The sequence below is a fragment of the Vicugna pacos genome, chromosome 33 (assembly GCF_048564905.1).
Source record: "Vicugna pacos chromosome 33, VicPac4, whole genome shotgun sequence".
Classification (NCBI taxonomy): Eukaryota; Metazoa; Chordata; class Mammalia; order Artiodactyla; family Camelidae; genus Vicugna; species Vicugna pacos.
This window is the reverse complement of record NC_133019.1, coordinates 5,434,262-5,453,919: the sequence shown is the minus strand read 5'-3', so window position 1 is coordinate 5,453,919 and position 19,658 is coordinate 5,434,262. Positions and strand designations below refer to the sequence as shown.

Here is a 19,658-nt window from a genome sequence, read left to right as displayed (position 1 = left end):
TGGAAGTTAGGGGTTTAAACTTGGAACTAGCCAAGATTGAGTGATTTGGGCATCACTTAGAAGTGTTAATCCTTAATACTCTATACAGTGGACAACGGTTAACCCAATTTAAATTGCTGGAAAATGCTATTCTTCTACGATGGGCCTACAAATTTTGATGCTGAGTTTTAAATATTTGAAGCCTGGTAGGTACCACAGGCTTAGGACAAACCTCTTAGACACATCTTAGGATAAACTGCTCCCCAAGTGTCTAGACAAAGAGAGGAAGGGTGGCCAGCTGAGCCCCAGTGGGGGCATCCTTACGTGCACCTGCCATTCTATCTCGTTTCTTCTGCAAGTTCAGCCCAGGACCTAAGCAGGTGCCATGATGCGGCTGTCCTGCAGTGACCAGCATCCTGTGTTTCCGTACCAGAGCCTCGAGAAGAGCTGACGGCCTCAAGCCCCCTGAGAGCACCTGGACACATTGTCATCATCCTGTAGAAAATACCTGGGAGGTACTGTATGTGTTGGAGCAGCTCCAGGACTCCAGACAGCCCAGCACCGGGATGGGTCACTGAGCAAGAGCCACCCTCGCCCGGACCTGCCTGGGAGCCACACGCCTCTGCCCCTCGTGACCCAATTCTCGAAGAGAAAGGCAATTGGGCTTTCCTTGCTCGTTTGTTTGGGGCTTTTGTTTGTTTGCTTGTTTTGTGGGGGAGGTAAGTTAGGTTTGTTTGTTTGTTTGATGGTGGTACCGGGAGTTGGACCCAGGACCTGGTACATGCTAAGCACACACTCTACCCTTGAGCTATACCCTCCCATCCAGGCTTTTCTTAATGTGGGAAGCATCCTTCCTGGCCTTGCTCAGACCATCTGATCTCTGAGCAGAACTGAAGCACACACGGAGGGGCTGTCTTCAAGGTGCCCCCTGCAGTGGAGTGGGCTCCTGGCGTGGGGCTGGGAGCCGTGCAGGGGCCTCAATCTCGATCCCGGGGCGTGCCCCTCCCCCGCCCTGGGCTCTGGTGGCCGTGCCTGGTGGGGCTGGTGCCCGAGGAGATGGCTGAACTCCTGCACCACAAGCTCTCTTGCCAGGGGACTCTGCCAGGAATGGCAGCCTTTAAACGCCTCATTAATATTCAAATCGATTCAAGTCATTTCAATTTGAATTCTATGCATATTATCAGATAGAACAAAATGCAAATATATACAAATGCATCCATATGAAGAAATAAATAGGGGAAGCTCTGCATAATGGGATTATAATCATTCTCTGGGCCTGTCTCTCCTCTGAGTCCCCAGAGCTCCAGGCTCGGAGCCGGCGGCGATGCCCCGGGACTGTCCAGCAGCAACAGGACCTTTCTGGACACAGGCTCTTGGAGGGCTGAGCATTCTGTGAACCTGTTTGAAGATGCTGTCACTGTCCACCGCTGGCGTCTCTTATGGGGCTTCAGAGGTAGAGCTGCGGGGGTTTTGGGGTGAGGGCAGGATGGGGGCAGACTCACAGGCCTGTTGGAGGCCCCACATTTTGTACTCCTGGAAGCCGGGGAGCTGGCCCAGGACAGGGCCGGTCACTCCAGCCCTTGACGAGTGCCGAGGCAAGGAGCCAACAGCCCAAGCCTTCCCCAGGGCCTTCAGGCACCTGGTGGCGGGCTGGGCGGCGGGGAGCTACGCTCCTGACTTTCTTCCCTCTCTAACCTGCGGGAGCCTTCCTGAAGCCTTCCCAGGGCACTGATGGGGCCTCATAACCTAAACGATCCAAAGTGGTGTCTAAATCCATCACAGTCTACACTCTGCTTTGCTTGGCGCGTCGAGGAACCCACAGCCCATCCCTGAGCCCACAAGCCCACGCTCACTGCCACATACCCGTGACACCCACTCCGCGTGCCTCCCTCCTGGCCGGATCCTCAGCCAAAGGCCAGAAACTCAACCAGACACAGAGGCAAAGGGACGGAACAGCCAACGTGCCCACAGCCCGCAGACCCAGGTGGAAACCCAGGGCCCTGTGGCCTCTGTTTTACGCGATTGTTGCGTGGACCCCTGTTTCATTTCAGTTACTCCGAAGACAGGAGGAGGCCCGGCTATACGGCGTCTTAAAGGAGCGTTCCCACACCCCGTGCTAATGAAGCCAAAGTAAATCACTATTAAGAATCATTTAGTGAGGTTTGACTACAGACTCTTAATAGACACACCCCTCCCAGCCTCTCCCCAGGGGACTCCAGCACCGGGCTTAGCAGCAGCTCCATTGATTAATGTAGCATAATTTATACCAGTCACAGTGGGATATTACAGTAGCCCTTCCACACCAAGCACCTCTTGCTTGATCATCCCGAAGCACGTTATACATATAAATGGGGCGGGAGATGGTCCTCTCTAATTTAGGACCAGGGAGACTGAGGCACAGATTTCACACAGAGAGAGACAGAGATGCCTTCGTGTTCCTGAAAGGCTCTGCTCTGTCTTTGGCCCCTGTCGTGGGCAGAATAATGAACCCCCAAAGATGTCCGTGCCTGACCCTTGAATATGTCACCTTACGAGGCAGAAGGGGCTTCGCGGATGTGATTAAGTTAAAAGATCCCGAGATGGGAGATTACCCTGGCTTCTCTCTGTAGGCTTCATGGCATCACAAGCTTCCTTATGAGAGCGGCGGGAGGGTCAGACTCAGTGGGAGCAGATGTGATGGCAGAGGCAAGAGGTCGGAGTGATGTCGGGAATGAGCCACACACCAAGGAATGCAGGTGGCTGGCCTCTGGAAGCCGGAAAGGCAAGGGAACAGATTTCCCCAAGGAAGAACCAGAAGGAACCAGCCCCGCTGACAACTGGACTTCAGCCCAATGAGACTGGTTTAGAACTGTAATATCATACATTTGTGTCATTTTAAGCCACTAAAGCTTGTGGTCATTTGCACACCGGCCAGAGGAAGCTAATGCAGTCCCAGACAGCCTTCCTCCACGGGGGTCTCTTTTCTGAACCGGAGCACTTGGAAAACTATCTTTTCTCTTCTCCCAAGGACACCACATCCCTAGCACCACTTTAGAAGCAGAAGGGATAAATTCATTCGTTAATACAATGGGTATCTTTTAGGGCATTTGAGTTTAATTCTCCTGATGAGCTCTGTTGAGAAAGGTTGACTGGCCTCGCCTGCTGGCAGACAGCTGCGTGGTGTCCTGCCTTGAAGAGAGACTGAGGACCCCAGCAGGTCTGTCCTGACCTTGGGCACCGGCTCGACACATCTGGAGACGCTGAACCAGAGGGACAAACACCTCACCTCTGCGCAGCGCAGCTTCGTAACGATTCAAAACGCCCCTCAGTGAGTAACACCTTTGGGTGGCGGGGAGGGGAGGACGCCTGGGGCCCTTTTACATGTGAGGGTTACACCGAGGGTCATGCCCAGCACCAGGCCCAGCGCCAGGCCACAGGCACGGGCACAGGCAATGGCTTCTGGCCTCTAGTCTAGGGCCGACGTCACAGGCTTGGAGGATGACGAGTTGACGAGGGTGCTCTGGGCCCTCAACCAGGTCTTCCTTGACTGACAGGCTGACAGACCCATGCAGGTGCCCTGGGAAGAGTGTCCAGGCACCATAAAGGCCTCACTGTAACAAGGCTACTAAGTGTCTTCATTTTGCCTCATTTATAAGAGAGAGGCCCCGTCAAGAGTATTACTTTTCCCCCAGCCTCTGCACAGAGACCTCTGCACCTGACTTGGAACCAGCACCAGCCACGCCTCCTTGACCAGGACCCTTGCCCGAGGCCCCCTCCCAAGTTCTCCTGCCTCCTGGTGGAGACACTGCCCCCAGCACGCCCCACGTGATGATGCAGGAAACACCCCAGAGGCCTATGCTGCCAAGAGCCAGCTAAGTCCGTGCCCCTTGGGGACAGGAGCCCAGTGGGGAGGGTGGAGGCACCTCTGGGCTTGTATTTGGAACTTCTGGGTTTCCACCTTCACTTCCACCCTGACTGCCCGTGTGACCTTAGAGAGGCCACTCGACATAACTTGGTCTTTTTAAAGTGAGGGTGAGAGCTGATCATGAAAAAGACGGTCCCCGCCCCCGACCCAGATCGGGAGGGTTAAAGCTGTTCCTTTGAACCCTAGTCTTATGATCTCTGGGGGACGAGTGTCTGTCTCCCACACGCATCTCAGCCGGCTCAATCTTTCTGTCTGCCCATCTGTCTCTCCTCGCGAGCCTGCCAGCTGCACGCACCTGTGTCTCTCTGCACCTTCGTCTCTCTGATCACCACGTCGTTACTCAGACACCTGGGGACGCGCACGAGGCAGCCACAGAAGCCACCGCGGGGCTGAAGTTGCCTTCAAGTCTGGCGCCGGCCCCACCGCTCTCCCCTCCCATCGCTGGATTCACCAGCTCCTGCGTTTGCTTTCCTCTGGGTGATCTGGGTTGAAGAAAGAGGCCCAGAGGCCTCGTGATGAGAACATCTTTTTTATATGAATTGAAAAATAAAACGACAGCAAGCAGCCAGCAGATCCCAGTTCACCAGGAAGTAAATATCAGTATCTGTGGTTGTCCTGACCTTGAAGATTTTCTAAAAACGCAACAGGAATTCTCGGGGTGCACTGTTATATACATGTGGACTCTCCTCACTGGACCAAACAGAAAACCCATTCTTTATGGACACGAGCATCGCTGGTGGACTTTAAAATACACATTGTAAAATGCAGGTGGAAGAAAACCTATGGCAGGTCCTGAGCGCCCTTCTCCCCATCAGCACAGACGATCGCTTGGCTCTCCCGGGCTCCCCGCCGTGGGTCAGGGCTGAGAGTCACACGGAAAGGAGTGATTCTCAGATTTTTTCTCGGCTGTGAGGAGACAGTGACGTGAGTGACAGGCGGACAGAGCCACCGTGTTCCAAATTGTATGTTCTTGGCCGTAGCACCCGTCTGGTCTCCTGAGCTCAGGACCCAGGGAGATCCCTTAGTCCATTCTCACCAGGCAAGTCATCCTAAGATGAACTTATTTACGAAACACAAGCGGACTCACCAAAGAGGAAAGATGGGGAGGGATAAATTAGGGGTTTGGGATTAACAGATACACACTACTATCTATAAAGACCTACTGTATACACAGGGAACTGTATTCCGTATTCTGTATTAACCAATAATGGAAACGAATCTGAAAAAGAATATTTATACATATATAACTGAATCACTTTGCTGTACATCTGAAACTAACACAATATTATAAATCAACGATACTTCGATAAAAAAATAAATAAATAAAAATAAAAGATAACGTGATGCAAAAACTCTCAGAGGCAGCTCCCACGAGTCACCTGACCTTTTCTGCTCTCAGACCCCTTGTCCCGCCTAAGTTAATATGTGCAGTATTCACACAGAAGTGAGGTTGAGGCTGGGGGCAGAGTCAACGCGGGGAATTCGAACGCAAGAAAACGCACCCACCAGAGACTTGTTTTCCTTATATGGACACGTACCCACCAAGTTGCTATACGAGAGCATCTGAACATTTACTGAAAGTTGTGACCTCTGTGCCCCACACACTGGTGCCTGGTGGACATTCAAATGCTTTAAACCCTATTCAGCAAAAGCAGCAGAACTGTTTGGTGTAAAGGGTACTCCTATTTGGCTTTGAAAATACGTATTTCAGCCCATATGGTTACAACAGCCCTCGTGAAAGATGTAGACACCCCTGCCCCGCCTGTGTGAACATTTAAGGTGGACAACACAACACAAGAAGACAAAGACAATTTCACTTAAAAAAATGTGGCAGTGTATATAGAGTTTTACTTCCCTCAGCAAGAATTCAGCGGCATGGACCTGAGAAAATGAGTATCTGCTGATAATGAGAGGGAAACAGAGATTTGCCATGATTATCAGCAGCAGGACAGGGGAGGGAGGTAATATGTTTCTCCAGATGGTATTCCTTGATTCTCATCAGCTCATCATTCAATTGCTTTCACCTATAAAACATGGATTTCTATCTGTGAGTGCCTCTGCCCTGATTTGGTGATGAGAACCCCCCAAGCAAAGCTCATGCCTGGAGAAACAGGCACCCCTCCACGGGGATTCGGAGCCCTGGGAAGGCGGGCAGTGCAGCGCCAGCGCGACCCGTGTGCTCTGCTGAAGTGCAGTGAGAAGGGGCTCTATGTCTTCCATGCAGAGATCTACCTGCCCGGCATCCTTCCTCTGTATTCCACTGGTTGCACCTAAAGGAGCTTTGAAAACTTCGAAGAACTTTCATGTCTTGCTAGTTTATCACAAGTGTCTATCTTAAGCCAATATTATGACCTCCAGCATGGCCTCGGTAGAGCCATGCCATCTTCAGAAACAACTTCTGACACAAGGTGAGACGCACCTGCTGGAGGTGAAGAGAGGAGAGTCGAGGGCTGACGGAGTGCAGACTCCCCTGTTTCCTAAGAGTCCTTTCTATTTCTCCCTAAGGACCAGTGTTCATTGCTTCAGAACCATGTGGTCTCCTGCCATTTTCACTTGTCGAGACTTGACAGAAAGGAGGGTTTTGACGTCCTGCGTGTCCTTTCACGTAGAGTGGCCCCATCCTTACAGCAGGGCTAATGCCAGGCTGACCTCTCCCTAAGCAGAATGAGGTTTAACTTGTTTTATTAATCCACGGAAGGAAAGTTAGGGGATGATGGAGCCTTGTTAAGAAATCAGCACTTGGCTTTCAAAACATTAGGCTGAACCGGGGCTGGGCTGTGGAGGGGACAGGCGGCACCAGCCATGGAGCAGAGCTCCTCGAATTCTCCCCTGCGCTTTTGCATTAGGAGAGACGATTTCTTCCACTTTCATCAGCTCCTCTCCCCAGGCCCTACACGTTATAAAGCAGGAGGACCACGGGCGAGGCCGAGGCTTTCTGTGGCTTGCAAGGGACAGTGGGACCAGAATTCTTCCTGAAGGGATGGGTGGCAAAGCACCCGGGATCTTCATACGAGTGTCTGAATGGTGGTTCCACCCTCTCCAGTGGTGCGACCTTTGGGCAAGTTATGGCATCTAAGCCTCAGTAGTTTTCATCTGCAAATGGGTACAGCAGCCCCGGCTTTATCAGGTTGCTGGGGGGATGAACCGGGACAGAGAGTGCAGGCAGACTCAGCAAAGGACCTGGCCACAGGCCCTGGTAACGCCTCCCCACGGCTGTGCCGAACAGCAACCACAGGGGTTAGCGGGAGAGACCGAAGCACAGTGAGAGCGCTCCGGTTCTGATTCTTCCCTGTTCCCGCCACGTCCCCGCTCCCCCGGGCACCCTTCCACTGAAGCCCAGGAGGAAAGGAGAGAGGGGAGCCGCCGGCCAAATCAAGGGGCCAGGAGGGCGGAGGACCAAGGGCACACACCATGTTGCTGTGGCATCGGTTTACTATCTCTCTCGTGTTTAGCAAATTCTCAAATTATGCAGCCCTGCTCTTCCTCCCTGACCTGCGTTAGCGCCTAGCCTGCAGCTTCAAACAAGGTTTTGCAAACCTTATGCCAAAGGTTCTCCTCTCTGACATGAGATGCCCAGGAGGTGACCTGCTGTTCGCCGGTGGACCTGTCGGTAGAACGAACGAACGGCACAATCCTACCTCCGCCCCACCTCCCCTGGGCCCTCCCCCGCCCCCGGGAAGACAGGCAGACAGTGAGGACTGGCAGATGGCAGCGAGGGGCTGTGGTGGTGACTCAGGTCTGGGAGGCTGCTTGGGTTGGAGCAAACTTCATCCAAAATCGCACTGGTAACCAAAACCTAACAGACGGTCACACAGTGTCTGATGACTTCAGGCAACAGAAACGGCCAGCTCGAGCAGCCCCGACCAGGCCACACGGAGACGACGGGGGAGGCCCGCTCCAAGCATGACCTCGCCCTTCCTCCAGCCCACTTTTCACTATCTTGCTTTCTGCTGCACGTGGATCGACCCTGGGCCTTCAGTCCATCTTGCTTGTAATTCTCAAAAGGTGGACAAGGCAACGGCTTCCCCCAGAAGATAAAGGAAGATGTAAGGAATTCTCGGGGCCAAGAGGACTCCTCCACTTCCCTCCAGCAGAGCGCAGGGCATGGGTGACTGGCACCCGCGTCGGGATCCGGTCACCCTGCCTGGAAAGACACACTTCCCAACACACAGCCACCGCTCATGGCTACTTTCTAATGGTGTCCGTTTCTGTCCAGAGGTGAAACAGAGTAACTCCTCTCAAGCTGCCCAGGGGATCAGGAACAATGAGGGCTAAGTTCAGCATGGTTGTTTGGCTTTTTCAGCAGGAGAGGGGAGCAGCAGCAGGCATACTGGTTCCCAGATCATTAAAGGGCAACACCTGGGAGGGGGCACCCTGGGGGAGAAGTGGGGCTCCTGGCTGCCAGCCACCCTCCTGGGAGGACTGACCCATTTATGACCCGCAGGGAGACTGCTCTCACTTCCTCAGCTCTTCCAAGCCCCTTGAGCATTTTTTTAAATTGAAGTTGTGCTGGTTTCCGGTGCACAACATAGCTATTCCATTAGCCATTAATTACATATATTTTCCTATTCGTTTCCATTATAGGTTACTACAAGCCAGTGACCACGGCTCCCTGTTCTACACAGCAGGGTCTCTTGTTTATCTATTTTATATGCAGCAGTTTGTACCTGAAGGCCCGGGAGCGTCTTTAATCCAGCCGGCTACCTCCTGCCCCCGTGCACGGGCGCCCCCTTCACACCCTGCCCTCACACTACCAGAAAGAGGGGAAGGAAGGGAGCCTCCTCCGGAAGCCGCTGCCATGCAGAAGGCCGGCTCCCCCTTCCCGTGCCCTCTGCTCACGCTCAGCTGCCGCAGCCCCGCCGCCCGGGGCGGAGAAGGGCCCGGCACCCTCGCCAGGGGGCCCCGCTCTCTTCCTAGCACTAAGGGGCCGCCGGGGCCCTCCGGCTCTCAGCTCACGCTTGGGCTTTGCAAGCGCTGCTGCTGCCACCATCAGGCCAATGTAGGAACTGCAGTGCTCATCTGGTTTCAGATCCGAAACCGTTCAGCCAGCTCTTGATCCACGTGGTCCCAAGATAAAAACGGCTCTCTCACCCCAGGTCCCACTCACACAGCATCCTATGCAAGAAGGAGGCTTCAGAGTCCAGCTCCCCAAAGATATGGGTCTCCCTGTGAACGTGGGGTAAACCCCAGCATCCTTCAGCGTGGCACAGCGAAGTGCAGGTCCCAGGCTGTGGAGAGCAAAGCCACTTCGAGACTAACTGGCAGTTGCTGTTTCCTGTAACGGGGGTGGTGTGGAGGCGACGGGGGCAGGCGCTCCCTGGGCGGCACTGGGATGGGTCTCCAGGAGAGAGCTCTAAGTTTCTGTCCCCTGAAATGCCTGCGTGACGAGCCAGCCAGGCCTGGAATCATGCTGAAGCTGTCATAGCTCCCAGCATCGCCAAGGGTGACAGGTGGGCTGTCACACTGCACCAGAGATGAGTCACCTGTGACATGTGCAGGTGACTGACAGAGATGGGGACAGACACGCATTAGGGAACAGAAGGGCCAGATTGTTTCTTGGGGCTTGTTTTGTTTGTTTTGGAGTCTTTTTTTGGGGGGTAATTAGGTTTATTTATTTATTTTAATGGAGGTACTGGGGATTGAACCCTGCTAGGCATGTGCTCCACCACTGAGCTATACCCTCCCCTGCTGATTGCTCCTTGGGAGGAGTGGGTGGCCAGCCAGAGGATGCTTCTCTTGGCAGTGATCCTGGTGACCCCATGGCCATCCAAGGCCTCACTTGGAGAGGAACAGCTTCCTACGGGGCAAAACTACACTTTAAATAGTCGGGGTCTTTCCTCCGCCCCCTGTGGGGGCTCCCAGCCTCCGCTGTGCTATGTGGTGATGTGGGGGTGTTGGGGGGGCAGCTTTCTTTCCTTTGTCCTCACATCTCATCCCAATATTTCAGTATTTATTCAGAGCTTCCTAGGTTCCAGATAGTGTGCTAGGCACGGGGATGGAAGATGTGGTGCACGGATAAAAGAAATGGATATTTTAATCAACCAGTTAAGAAAAGACCCTGCCTTGCTTTTTTTTTTTTTTTTTAATCTTTCTTTCGTCTTTTTTGGTCAGAACAACTACCAAAGGAAGTACCCAGGCACTGTGTCCTGGATTGCTATCCAAAGGCTGGCCTGTCCTTTCCCCAGGTGGGAGGGGCCTGGGAACCTTGGGCCCTGAAGATAAGCTGAATGCCAGAAAGGCGGAGGCACCAACTCAGAAAAAATCTGAAGTCAAAAAGAGAAAAGCCCTCCAATGGGGGTCCTGGTTCAGAGATCAGCTCCCCACCTGTCATAGGGAACCCCTAAAACCCTCTTCTGTGCCTAGACACTGAGGATTCCCACAGGTTTTAACATGGCTCATCTTCGGCCACAGCTTAGGATCCTCTCATGCATTATTCAGTGTCGGTGAATCGGGTCTAAGGGCATCTTGAGAAGCATCGAGGCACACGGCGCAGTGAACTGGATGGGGAGTGAGTTCGGTCAAGCAACAGCACGTTTCTGAGGGCATGATGGTGGCAAGAGCTGCCTCTCCCTGCTGCCGTGGTCATGAAATGAACCAGTGCGTGTGGAAGGCGGTCTGCAACACATGAAGCTTCACAGAAACACTAAATATTATCACAATCATCTTGATTGTGCAATTATTGCCACCATCACCACCACCACCACCAACCACCAAAAGAGTCTGTCTGGCACCTACAAGAACATGTGCTGGGCAAAGAGATCTATAACACATCATCTACCTTGCAGACAGCAGAGGAAGGCACGGTCCGAAATAAGCAGCTTGTTGTTAACAGGCAATACTCAGGGGAGCTTGGAATTGCAGAGAATTTCGAGGTCATCTAGTCTACTCTCTGATCTACTTCTTAGGAGCTGATTCTTCCATTCCTGGTGGCCCAGACTCCCTTGGCTTTTCAGCAGTGGGAGGCTATCCACTGGTCCAGCCTTAGACACTAGGGTTGGATGTCGAGTCTTGGAGATGTCACTGTCTGCTTTTGCACAACAATGGCTAGTTTGGCTGCAGTCTTGGGATTGTCCTGCCAGCCCCCCTCCCCCGCCCCATTTCCTGAAGGGAACAGAACACGGAGCACGTGGTCGATGCGATGATGTTTACTCCCGAAGGAAAGGTTTCTTGGGGCTGGAGACCCGTAAACATTTTTCACACCTGAGTCACATTGCTTGGCTTATAACCTTGTTTCCCTCAAAGCCAGTGGGGCTTAGCTTCCTCTTGAGAACAGGAAGGATGTCATCCGCACAGCGGCCCTAGGTATCTCTTGATTGTCTCATCCTTGTTCCCGTCTGCTCATCTGCTTTACCATTCGTCCTCACTGTTAGGCTGCCTCTGTCTCTGGCCAGCCTTCCCGGGGGCCCCGGAAACCGGTAACCTCTGTTCCTCATTGCACTGCGTCCAACCAACAGTCCAGTGTGTCCTCGGCCGCCTCTGCTTCTGTGTCCTCGTGGTCCCTTCCACATTTTCTTTACCCAGCACATCACTCTTAAGAAAGCACCTACCTACTACCTTCCTTGGCCTTCCTTCTGGAATCTAAACCAACAGTTAAGGCCAGTCCTTCACACTTACTCTCTTGCTCACATTTCTACCCCTCTGTGCACACCTGTGTAGGAAGATGAGTGAGTGTACTTCCATTCAATTCTACATTTTTTTAACCCCCATGTGAAACTCAAGGAATACCAAGAATAAATAACATGTTGATTCTTCTCTTTTTTTTTTTTTTTGTCCTTGGAACCCATGATATAGACAGAATCACAGACCCATGAGTTACTGACAATGAGGAACAGACTTAATTCTGACAATCCATCCGCAAAACGTTTAGCCTGGTGTCCCGACCAGCCCCAGCCTCCTCTCCCACTTGCCCCCACGTACGGCCTTCCAGCCACCATGGAACCCAATGCTTCGGAGCCACCACCCTCTGTCCTGCCTTCTGGCCTGCACACACACTCAGAGGTTCATCGGGACCGCGCTAGATGTCTTCTACAATCGCCACCTCCTCTACGCAGCCTTTCTTGATGCCCTCAGCCGGTCCTGCCGCCCTCGGACCAGTCGGCCTGCTCTGAGCCATGCAGTGTTGTAACCGCGAGGCCACGTGTTTGCTCCTGGACTAGACTGAGCGCTCCCCTAGGGCTGGAACAGAGCCATGCTCACCTCTACAGCACCAGCCCCTGGCACCGTGCCTACCACATAGTAGGCCCACGATGAGGGATGGCCTAGTGGCCCAGGGCTGAGCTTCGGTGTCATAAAATGCTGCTTGATCACAAAGGAAGGAGTAACAAACATGGCCCTCGGGACCCAGACTGTACGGGGGCCCCGGGGCAGATGGAACGGCGGGGCTGAGGTTTGCTGGTCGCTGCTGCTGCTCTCAGCGCCAGACTTCAGACCTCTGTCTTCCAGGCGTAAGAAAGAACTTGTACCAACTGTCCAGTGAACGCGGCCACGTGAGCAGACCATCTAGAGAGTCCAGCCTGGTGGGCGCCTCCTTCTAGTCCTCACAAACGGTCTCTACTGCAACGTTCGTCTCAACAGTCCAGAAACGACCTCGGGTGAATCTAACTTCACGTTGCACACGAGGACACCAACACCAGGCGGAAGATCAGCGGGGGAGGTCATCTCCCGTTTGAGGAAAATGGCTCATTTGTTCTAAGTTCTGGGCATCGCTACACTCTAGCAATAGTGTGTGTGTGTGTGTCTCAAGAGTTGGGTCACGGATGGGAGCAGGCTTGGACTGGGCGTGGTGAGGTGTCCAGACTGCCAGGAAGCCCCTCGCCTTGATTCTGGCGGGGACGTAGATGACTGGCCACCTCCCACCCTCCACGCCCCAGCCGGGGCTGCAACAGAAAAACTCAGCAAGGCGCAGGCTTCGCTCGCGCTGGCCACTCTTCCCCTGGCTTTGACTCGTTACCGGAGCATCCAGGGAAAGCTGACATTTATTTAATCCTCATAGAGGTATTGACTGTGTACTCATGGAAACGCTGTATGCTTACGGAAGACATTTGTTTCCAAGCAGCTTATGCTAAATTGCAGTGATATAAAGGAAACACTTATCTAATATTGACATTTACTGACTTCTAGAAGTATCCAGCCAGAATACTCATTTTTACCATTGGGAAAGGAGGAAAAGGGGGGAAAAAAGAGCATAATGCTTGACTGCTAGCTCTTTCAGTGGGTGAGAAGGAGAAAGTTAATAAAAAGTTCATGGTAAATGTGCGGGTGGAGACCCCTATGCAGTGACACCGGGATGGATTCGGCTCACGCCTCGAGCTCAGCAGAAAGCAGGACGCAGCATTTTCTGTGTGACCACGACCAAAATATCCCAAGGATCTACAGGTATCTGTATTCTCATCTGATGCGCCCTCCTAACCGGGTGAGTCTGGCTTTCCGCTGGAGAAAAGAAAATGACCCAGGAGCAGTCCTGTCCCTATGCACTGGATGCTGCCTCATGCTCCTAACTGGAAATGAAATCCCACTCTGTTCGGGACACTGGGAGACACTATCACAACCTGGGCCCAGGATGCTGGCAGGCTTTGCTCCTGGTCCCCTTGTGGGGAGCGGTGATGTGATGTGAAGCCCACAGGTGCGGGCATCCCAGGGCAGCAGCTCCAGGCAGGCCCTGCACCGTGACCGCTGGGGTGTCCACCTGAGGGAAGACCGGGGCCCCCATCGCTCCGCTGTGAGAACTACCATTAAATCAGGATTGGCGCAGCGGTGAGGGTCCAAGTGTGGAGTCCAGCCTGCTCCTGGCCTTACTGCCCCCTCCACTGCTGAATTAAAATGTCCTTGTTCCCAGGCACAGGAGAAGGGAGTTTGGTGCCCTGCCTTTGCTGCAGTGACCCTGGCTCAAAAGGCTTGGGCTGATCTTTCACCCAAAAGTCACCTTGCAGGGATAAGGACTGTAGCTGAGAAGCGATGCCTAGGCCTGCGTGACCCCCTCCCCACCCCCGTGTACACCGAGACCCCAAATTGAATGTTCTTGGCCTTGCTCCCCAATCCTCCACCACAGGCAATTTTCTTTCCCTCGTTCATGTTTCCAAAACAGTTTATCTTTTTATCTCCTTGGAAGAAAAGTACTCTGCGAATCAAAGGAATCATTAGTACTGTTATTATTTTGCTATTGAAATCTCTCAAATTCGTTCGGGATTATTCATGCGCTTTTTTGGGTCTGCAATATAATGCCGCCTAAGTCACCCCCACTGGGCTGAACAAAAAAGAAAAATTGCATCTTCAGGCCTAACGCCCTGCTCCCCCCTCCCTGCTCTCCTGCTGGCCCTGGCTCCTACCAGCGCCGGCGCGCCAGGCAGACCTGCTCCTTGGGACCATGCCTGGCTCCTTGCTGCCATGTTCCAAGTGAGCTCTGCCTTTGCATCCCTGGAGGGAGGCCCCCGTGGGATCCTCCAAGTGCAGTGTGAGGGCCCAGACCCCACCCACTCCCTCTCCACCTGGGGAGTTTCTCCTCCCTGCTCAGTAGGTCTGGCTGGGAATTGAGAACTCCCTGCTGGGCAGCAGACACAGTGACCGCCCCCCTTGACCCTATAGACCGGCCCCAGTTCCCCTCACCCAGCAGGTTTGTGAAAGAAGTGGTCCCACGCCCTTGGCAGCCATGCACTGACCTTCCAGGACAAAAGAAGCAATTCTTCCTCCCTGAGACAAGGCGTCAGACCACTTGGGGTGCCCATGGGGAAGCATCACACTAAACGACTTGCCCCGTCTTTTGTTCTGTGACATTTCTGGGGAACGATAAATGTTTCCAAAGTTGCTGTTCATTCCCAGTTTCCTTTCCTAATGCCTTCTGGGCTGTACCCCCTAGGGTCCCCTCCATTCCTGTGGCTGCCCGCCTCTGATGGGCTCTTGCTGTTTCTGATGCCCTCTCCCTCCCTCCTCGCCCCCTCCCTCCCTGCCACCAAGGGCACTTGTTGGAAGTTGACGCCTCTCGTCTTGGTCCTCCCTCTTCACACTTCCTGTCACCCCCAGGGCTCCCCTCACCTGACCACCTCTCCTTATTCACACTCTATTTTACCCTCAGCCCACTCGATGCTCCTCTATTCCCTTGGACATTCACGCCACCATGACCCTCTGCCCTTTCAATGGCCAGCTGACAGCCCGTCCTGGTGATCCTGAGAGCAAGTCGGGAGAGCAAGTGGCTTAGATTCTTCCCAAGGGGGAAATGAGACCCCGGGTGAGTCCTCCACTCAGGGATGCCACGGACAGGGCAATGCAAGCTTTCACCTTCACCCCAACAAGTTCAGAGCAGCGTGGCGCACACAGACACCCAACGAGAGAGCTGGACTCACTGAATTAGAACTTTCAGACCCACAAAGTTACTAGGCAGAACAGGACACTCTGGGAGTGCTAGAGGCAAAGGTCAGCGAGCAGGGAAGAGGACAACTTTCCTAGGAGCGGCTGCAGTGGGAGGCGGCGAGTTTGTATCAGCGCACATCCCCCCAAACCGTCCGCAACCCCGAGATCTGATGGCCAGCAAGGCATCATCGTCTTGCTAGAGCACCATCCCTCCAAAGCTACTTAAGACGTGGGTGTGCGGGCTGGCTGGGCTGGTCTGGAAGACGAAGGAGGGCAGAAGAAGAAATCATTGTGGGCAAACCAAAATGATAAAGGGAAAAAAGTATAGCAAGTTCTAAGTGTATGGATGACAAGAGAATCGATTCCTTTTCACCCAGGGGCAGAACAGGCCTCTTCTCTGCAGGAGGCAAATGGTGCTGTGACACTATCCCTCTCTGTACAGAGCACGCGGTCCTGACAGCTGAGGAAGAGGCATCCCCAGCGAGAAAGAAACCCACCAACAGCACATACGGGCAGCGCTCCGCGTTCTCGCGGGGAGCCGGGCCCAGGGACACCGGCCAGGGTGGAAACAGAGGGCTGGCATGTGGCCTCTCTACTGCCACCTTAAGAATGATAAATAAACATTTCATCACAGTCTACATGCAAGGCCCAAACTTTAATTGAAAAGATACAGCATATCACTGACATGAATTATATCTTAATTTCACTCTCTAAAGGGTCATGAAAAAAAGGAAAAGTGAATAAATGTTCAACAAATTAGAAGAGAAAGGATGATTGAAATGACTTTAAGAGTTTATCTAGGTGTTTTAAAGCCTTCAGAGTGCCCTTGGGAGTACCCTCTCTTTATGGAAACTAAGATAACCTGGATCTGAAGCAGGAGGACTGTTCCCAGAAACTCCAAAATGACATGCAGGTTCTCGCTGTGACAGGTGTCAGTCAGCAGATGGATGTGTCACTAGAGGGCCAGAGAAAGCCCTAAAAAGAACCCTGGATACTTGTTTTCTCTGAGTGGTGGGCCATCCCTGAATCGCCACACATTTCCTTGGAAAGCATCACAGGAGGTGGGATCAGATGGGTGGCTGTGCGGGGTTGCCAGGTGGGGTGTAACCACAGTCAGGGGCATGACAGCGGGTGCCATCTAGAGCCTGTGGGGTAGTCTTCTCATGACTTGCTCAAAGTAGATACACTCTATCCCATAACTTGATAAACGGCACCAGGTAGGGGCTGGCACAGTGTATGAACATACATGAGCATTTATGTGCAGAGGGTCAAGTAGAATCCTCTGGGGAATTTACAATACTCAAAACAACACCCACATTCAAATAAATGTCCAGGGATCAAGTCAAAAGATATTCCCAGTGAAGTCTGGTAAGCATTGTCCCACCTGACCATTAATTCCTGTAGTCAGACACTGTCTATTCAAGGAGCCTACCCTGCCCAGTGATGGAGGGGATTCTGACTGGCTCTGTCCACCTTGGTCTCCTTGTCTTTCCTTAGACCTGTTTTGGAGTCCCGTGGACTATGCATCTACCATTCGGTAGGGTGGGCAGAGCTGGCCAAGCTCAGAACACTCAGGGATAACAAGGACCTATGAACCCCCATGACGTTGTGGTTTCTTCCTAGTGCTTTCAGGGCTAAGGGGAGAAGAAACAGAGCATTTAACCTCCATAGGTAAATATTTAAAAATTTATATGAGGCAGTCAAGAAACAGCTCTGGACTGAGAAAGGAAGAAGCAAAGTAGAAGATGCAGGCTGTGATGGTTCCGACAGCCAGAGAGGCACTTAGATACCTCTAGCTTCTCCTGTCCATCTAGAGAGGAGTCACGGCTCAGGCTTCTAAGACTGCAGATGACTGATTACAACATGCACTGGTCTGGTGAACGTGGGTGTAGGGGGGATGGTTGGATCCTCTCTTTAGGGATTCTACAGGTAACCTCCTGAGTGAGTGAACTGGAAGGAGGCAAAGGGGAATGCAGGTGAGCTTGTGTGTTGGTGTAGGTGTGTCCCATGAGCCAGCACGCACACATCCAAGAAAGAAGGCAATCTCACCAAATGGTCATGGAACCCAAATGTTTCTATACTCGTGTTCCAAGATAGTTCTTATTCATTCAGCCTGAAAGCTCTGGGGAAGGCAATTTATCTTCCTGCTGCTGTAGGGAGTCCTGGTGAGAGGCACAGAACCACTGGAATACATGAGAGTGTGTGTGTACATTATAATTATACACAAGCAGGGGTACATATGTACTCGAGCGGGGAGGGCCCTCCAGGTTTAATCAGGATGGTCACAAGCCAAGTTGGACAAGGGGAAAATCTGCAGCGACCACAAGGACCAGGGGAAGATCTGGGGAAGGAGGCGTGGGTTTCTGCTTTCATTTGGCTTCACCCTGACAGGGGAGGAGAGGAAGCTATGCCGTGTGCTTACACAGCCAGCCACCCATGGCCGTGCTCTGCTTTCTCGAAAACTTTTACCCTTCATTTAATCAACAGATGGACGTGCTCTGTTGTGGATTTTTCTGAGCGAGTCCTGTTCCTCTCCGAGCTGTGCTGGCTGGCACCAACACTGCCTCAGATGGCAGAGACAGCCACAGCATTCCAAGAGAGGGGGAAGGAGCCGGCTGACTTAGCCCTCAAACTCAATTCCACAGGTGACTCCCGACGCTGCCGGCTTAGCCGGCACTCACCATCCCTTTCCCGAACTGCCCTCCCCGCCCTCCACCGCTCCCAGCCCCAGGGCTCCCAGTGGCAGGGAGCCCCAGGTGGCAAAGTTCTCTCCCAGTGCCCACCAGCTTCTCTGCCCCTGCTAGGCTGCAGAAAGGCAGCAATCAGCACCAGGGGCGGAACTGCATTTATACCCTGAAATCGAGTGCCGTGAAGGACTCGGAATTCAGCCTTATTCAGAGAACTCCATTACGTACAAGGAAACTCTTTAGAAGCTTTTTCCCCAGCCACTGCGAATCACCCCCACGGTCCATTCGGTCATCGCAGCCCTCTGCACACATTCCCTTCCGAATACGCCCGTGCAAGCCAGACCTTATTAGAGCTGAAAAATCTACCTAAACAAAGCTCTCCTTCTCCAGCCTCTCCTTCCCCAACCTGCGTCTGAAGGAGAGGTGGCGCCCAGAAGTTCAGAGCGGCACATCCACCGAGATACTCCTAATTAACATACCGGGAGCATAAAGAACTCATTTGCATTGGAGAGTTTGAGCTGGATGTTGACAAGTGAGGGGAGAAAGTCACCCTCCCCTCCCGCAGCCCTTCCTTCCAAGGCAAAACAAACTGTCATTTTGTTGCCTTTTCAAAGGCAAAGAGGCAGGGCCAGTGCAGCTCGGCCGGGCACCGGGAGACACGCATCCATCAGTCCGAGTTTGCGAAGCCTGCACGCACGCCTGCCCGCCGCCTCCCGCGCCCTGACAACCCCGCCGACTTTCTTTGCAACTCCAGCGGCGCACGGGTCCTACCTTGACTGAAAAGGAAGAAGCAGACGAAGAGCAGGTCGAGCTGGAAAGGTCTCATTCCTCCGCGCGGCGAGGGGAAGCCGGCGGGGCAACTTGGGTTCGCGGCGAGTTTCTCCCGCCCGGCGGCTCGCGCTGCTCAGCCTCCGCCGCGGTCCTCCCGGCTCCGCGCCGACCATCGGTCTGTCCGTCGGTCCCTCCGGGTGGCCTCGGGCTCCGTGCCTCGCGGGATCCGCAGCCAGCCGAGGCAAGTTGCCTGTCTCTAGCCGCCTCGGGAAGCCGGGATCGTCAGCGACGTCCCCTCTCGGAGCAGATCCATCCTCTGGCGCTCGGCATCCCAGGCACACGGCTTCCTCCGGCGGCTCCTCCCACAGCCAGCGCGCGAGCGAGCCAGGGAGCGAGTGACGAGTGACAGAAGGGCTCCTTTCACTGAAGCTGGGGCGGGGGGAGAGGGAGGGGAAACAGGTCATAATTAAAGAGGAAACACTCGGAAAAAGGAGATCTAGGCAAAACGGAGGGAGTGGGGGGAGGCTCTGTTCTTTCCTTCCTTCTTTCTATAACCCCGTACACAGAGGGAAATTCAGCTTTGGTCACCATTATGGACCAAAAGGCATCTTGAACAGGGAGCGGAGCTGTGACTTTCTGTCCACAGGACATAATGTTGTTTAAGGGGTGAACTTAAGGATGGCTGTCTGCACGAACCCACATCAAGATAAGCGTGCCTTGCCTTTGTACCGGGGACTGGAAACTGGGCTGAGCGGGGAAAAGGGGCCAGCGAGGGGGTGCATCTTTCCTAGGGAAGGACTTGGCCGGGGTGTGCAGCAGGAGTCTCTGAGTTGGGGAAGAGATAAACATGCTTTGCATTTCTGAGACTTTCCTAGGTGGGGGCGGGCTAGGTAATAAAACCAGAACGTTTGGACCTTGGCTTTGCTTCGCGATACTCCTGGAAAACAAAATGAAGGAACTAGAGGGAAAATAGG

At 53.4% G+C, this 19,658-nt stretch overlaps 1 protein-coding gene across 1 annotated transcript in view; it reads right to left on the bottom strand.

Moving 5' to 3' along the window:
• The window catches only part of KIRREL3 (kirre like nephrin family adhesion molecule 3), a 485,950-nt gene extending 466,837 nt beyond the window's left edge, over positions 1–19,113 (bottom strand). The window contains exon 1 of the mRNA XM_006209871.4: positions 18,685–19,113. Coding sequence (XP_006209933.1) covers positions 18,685–18,739 — 55 coding nt within the window. The 5' untranslated portion in view covers positions 18,740–19,113. The remainder of the gene's footprint in view (positions 1–18,684) is intronic.
• Between the last annotated feature and the right edge of the window lie 545 nt (positions 19,114–19,658).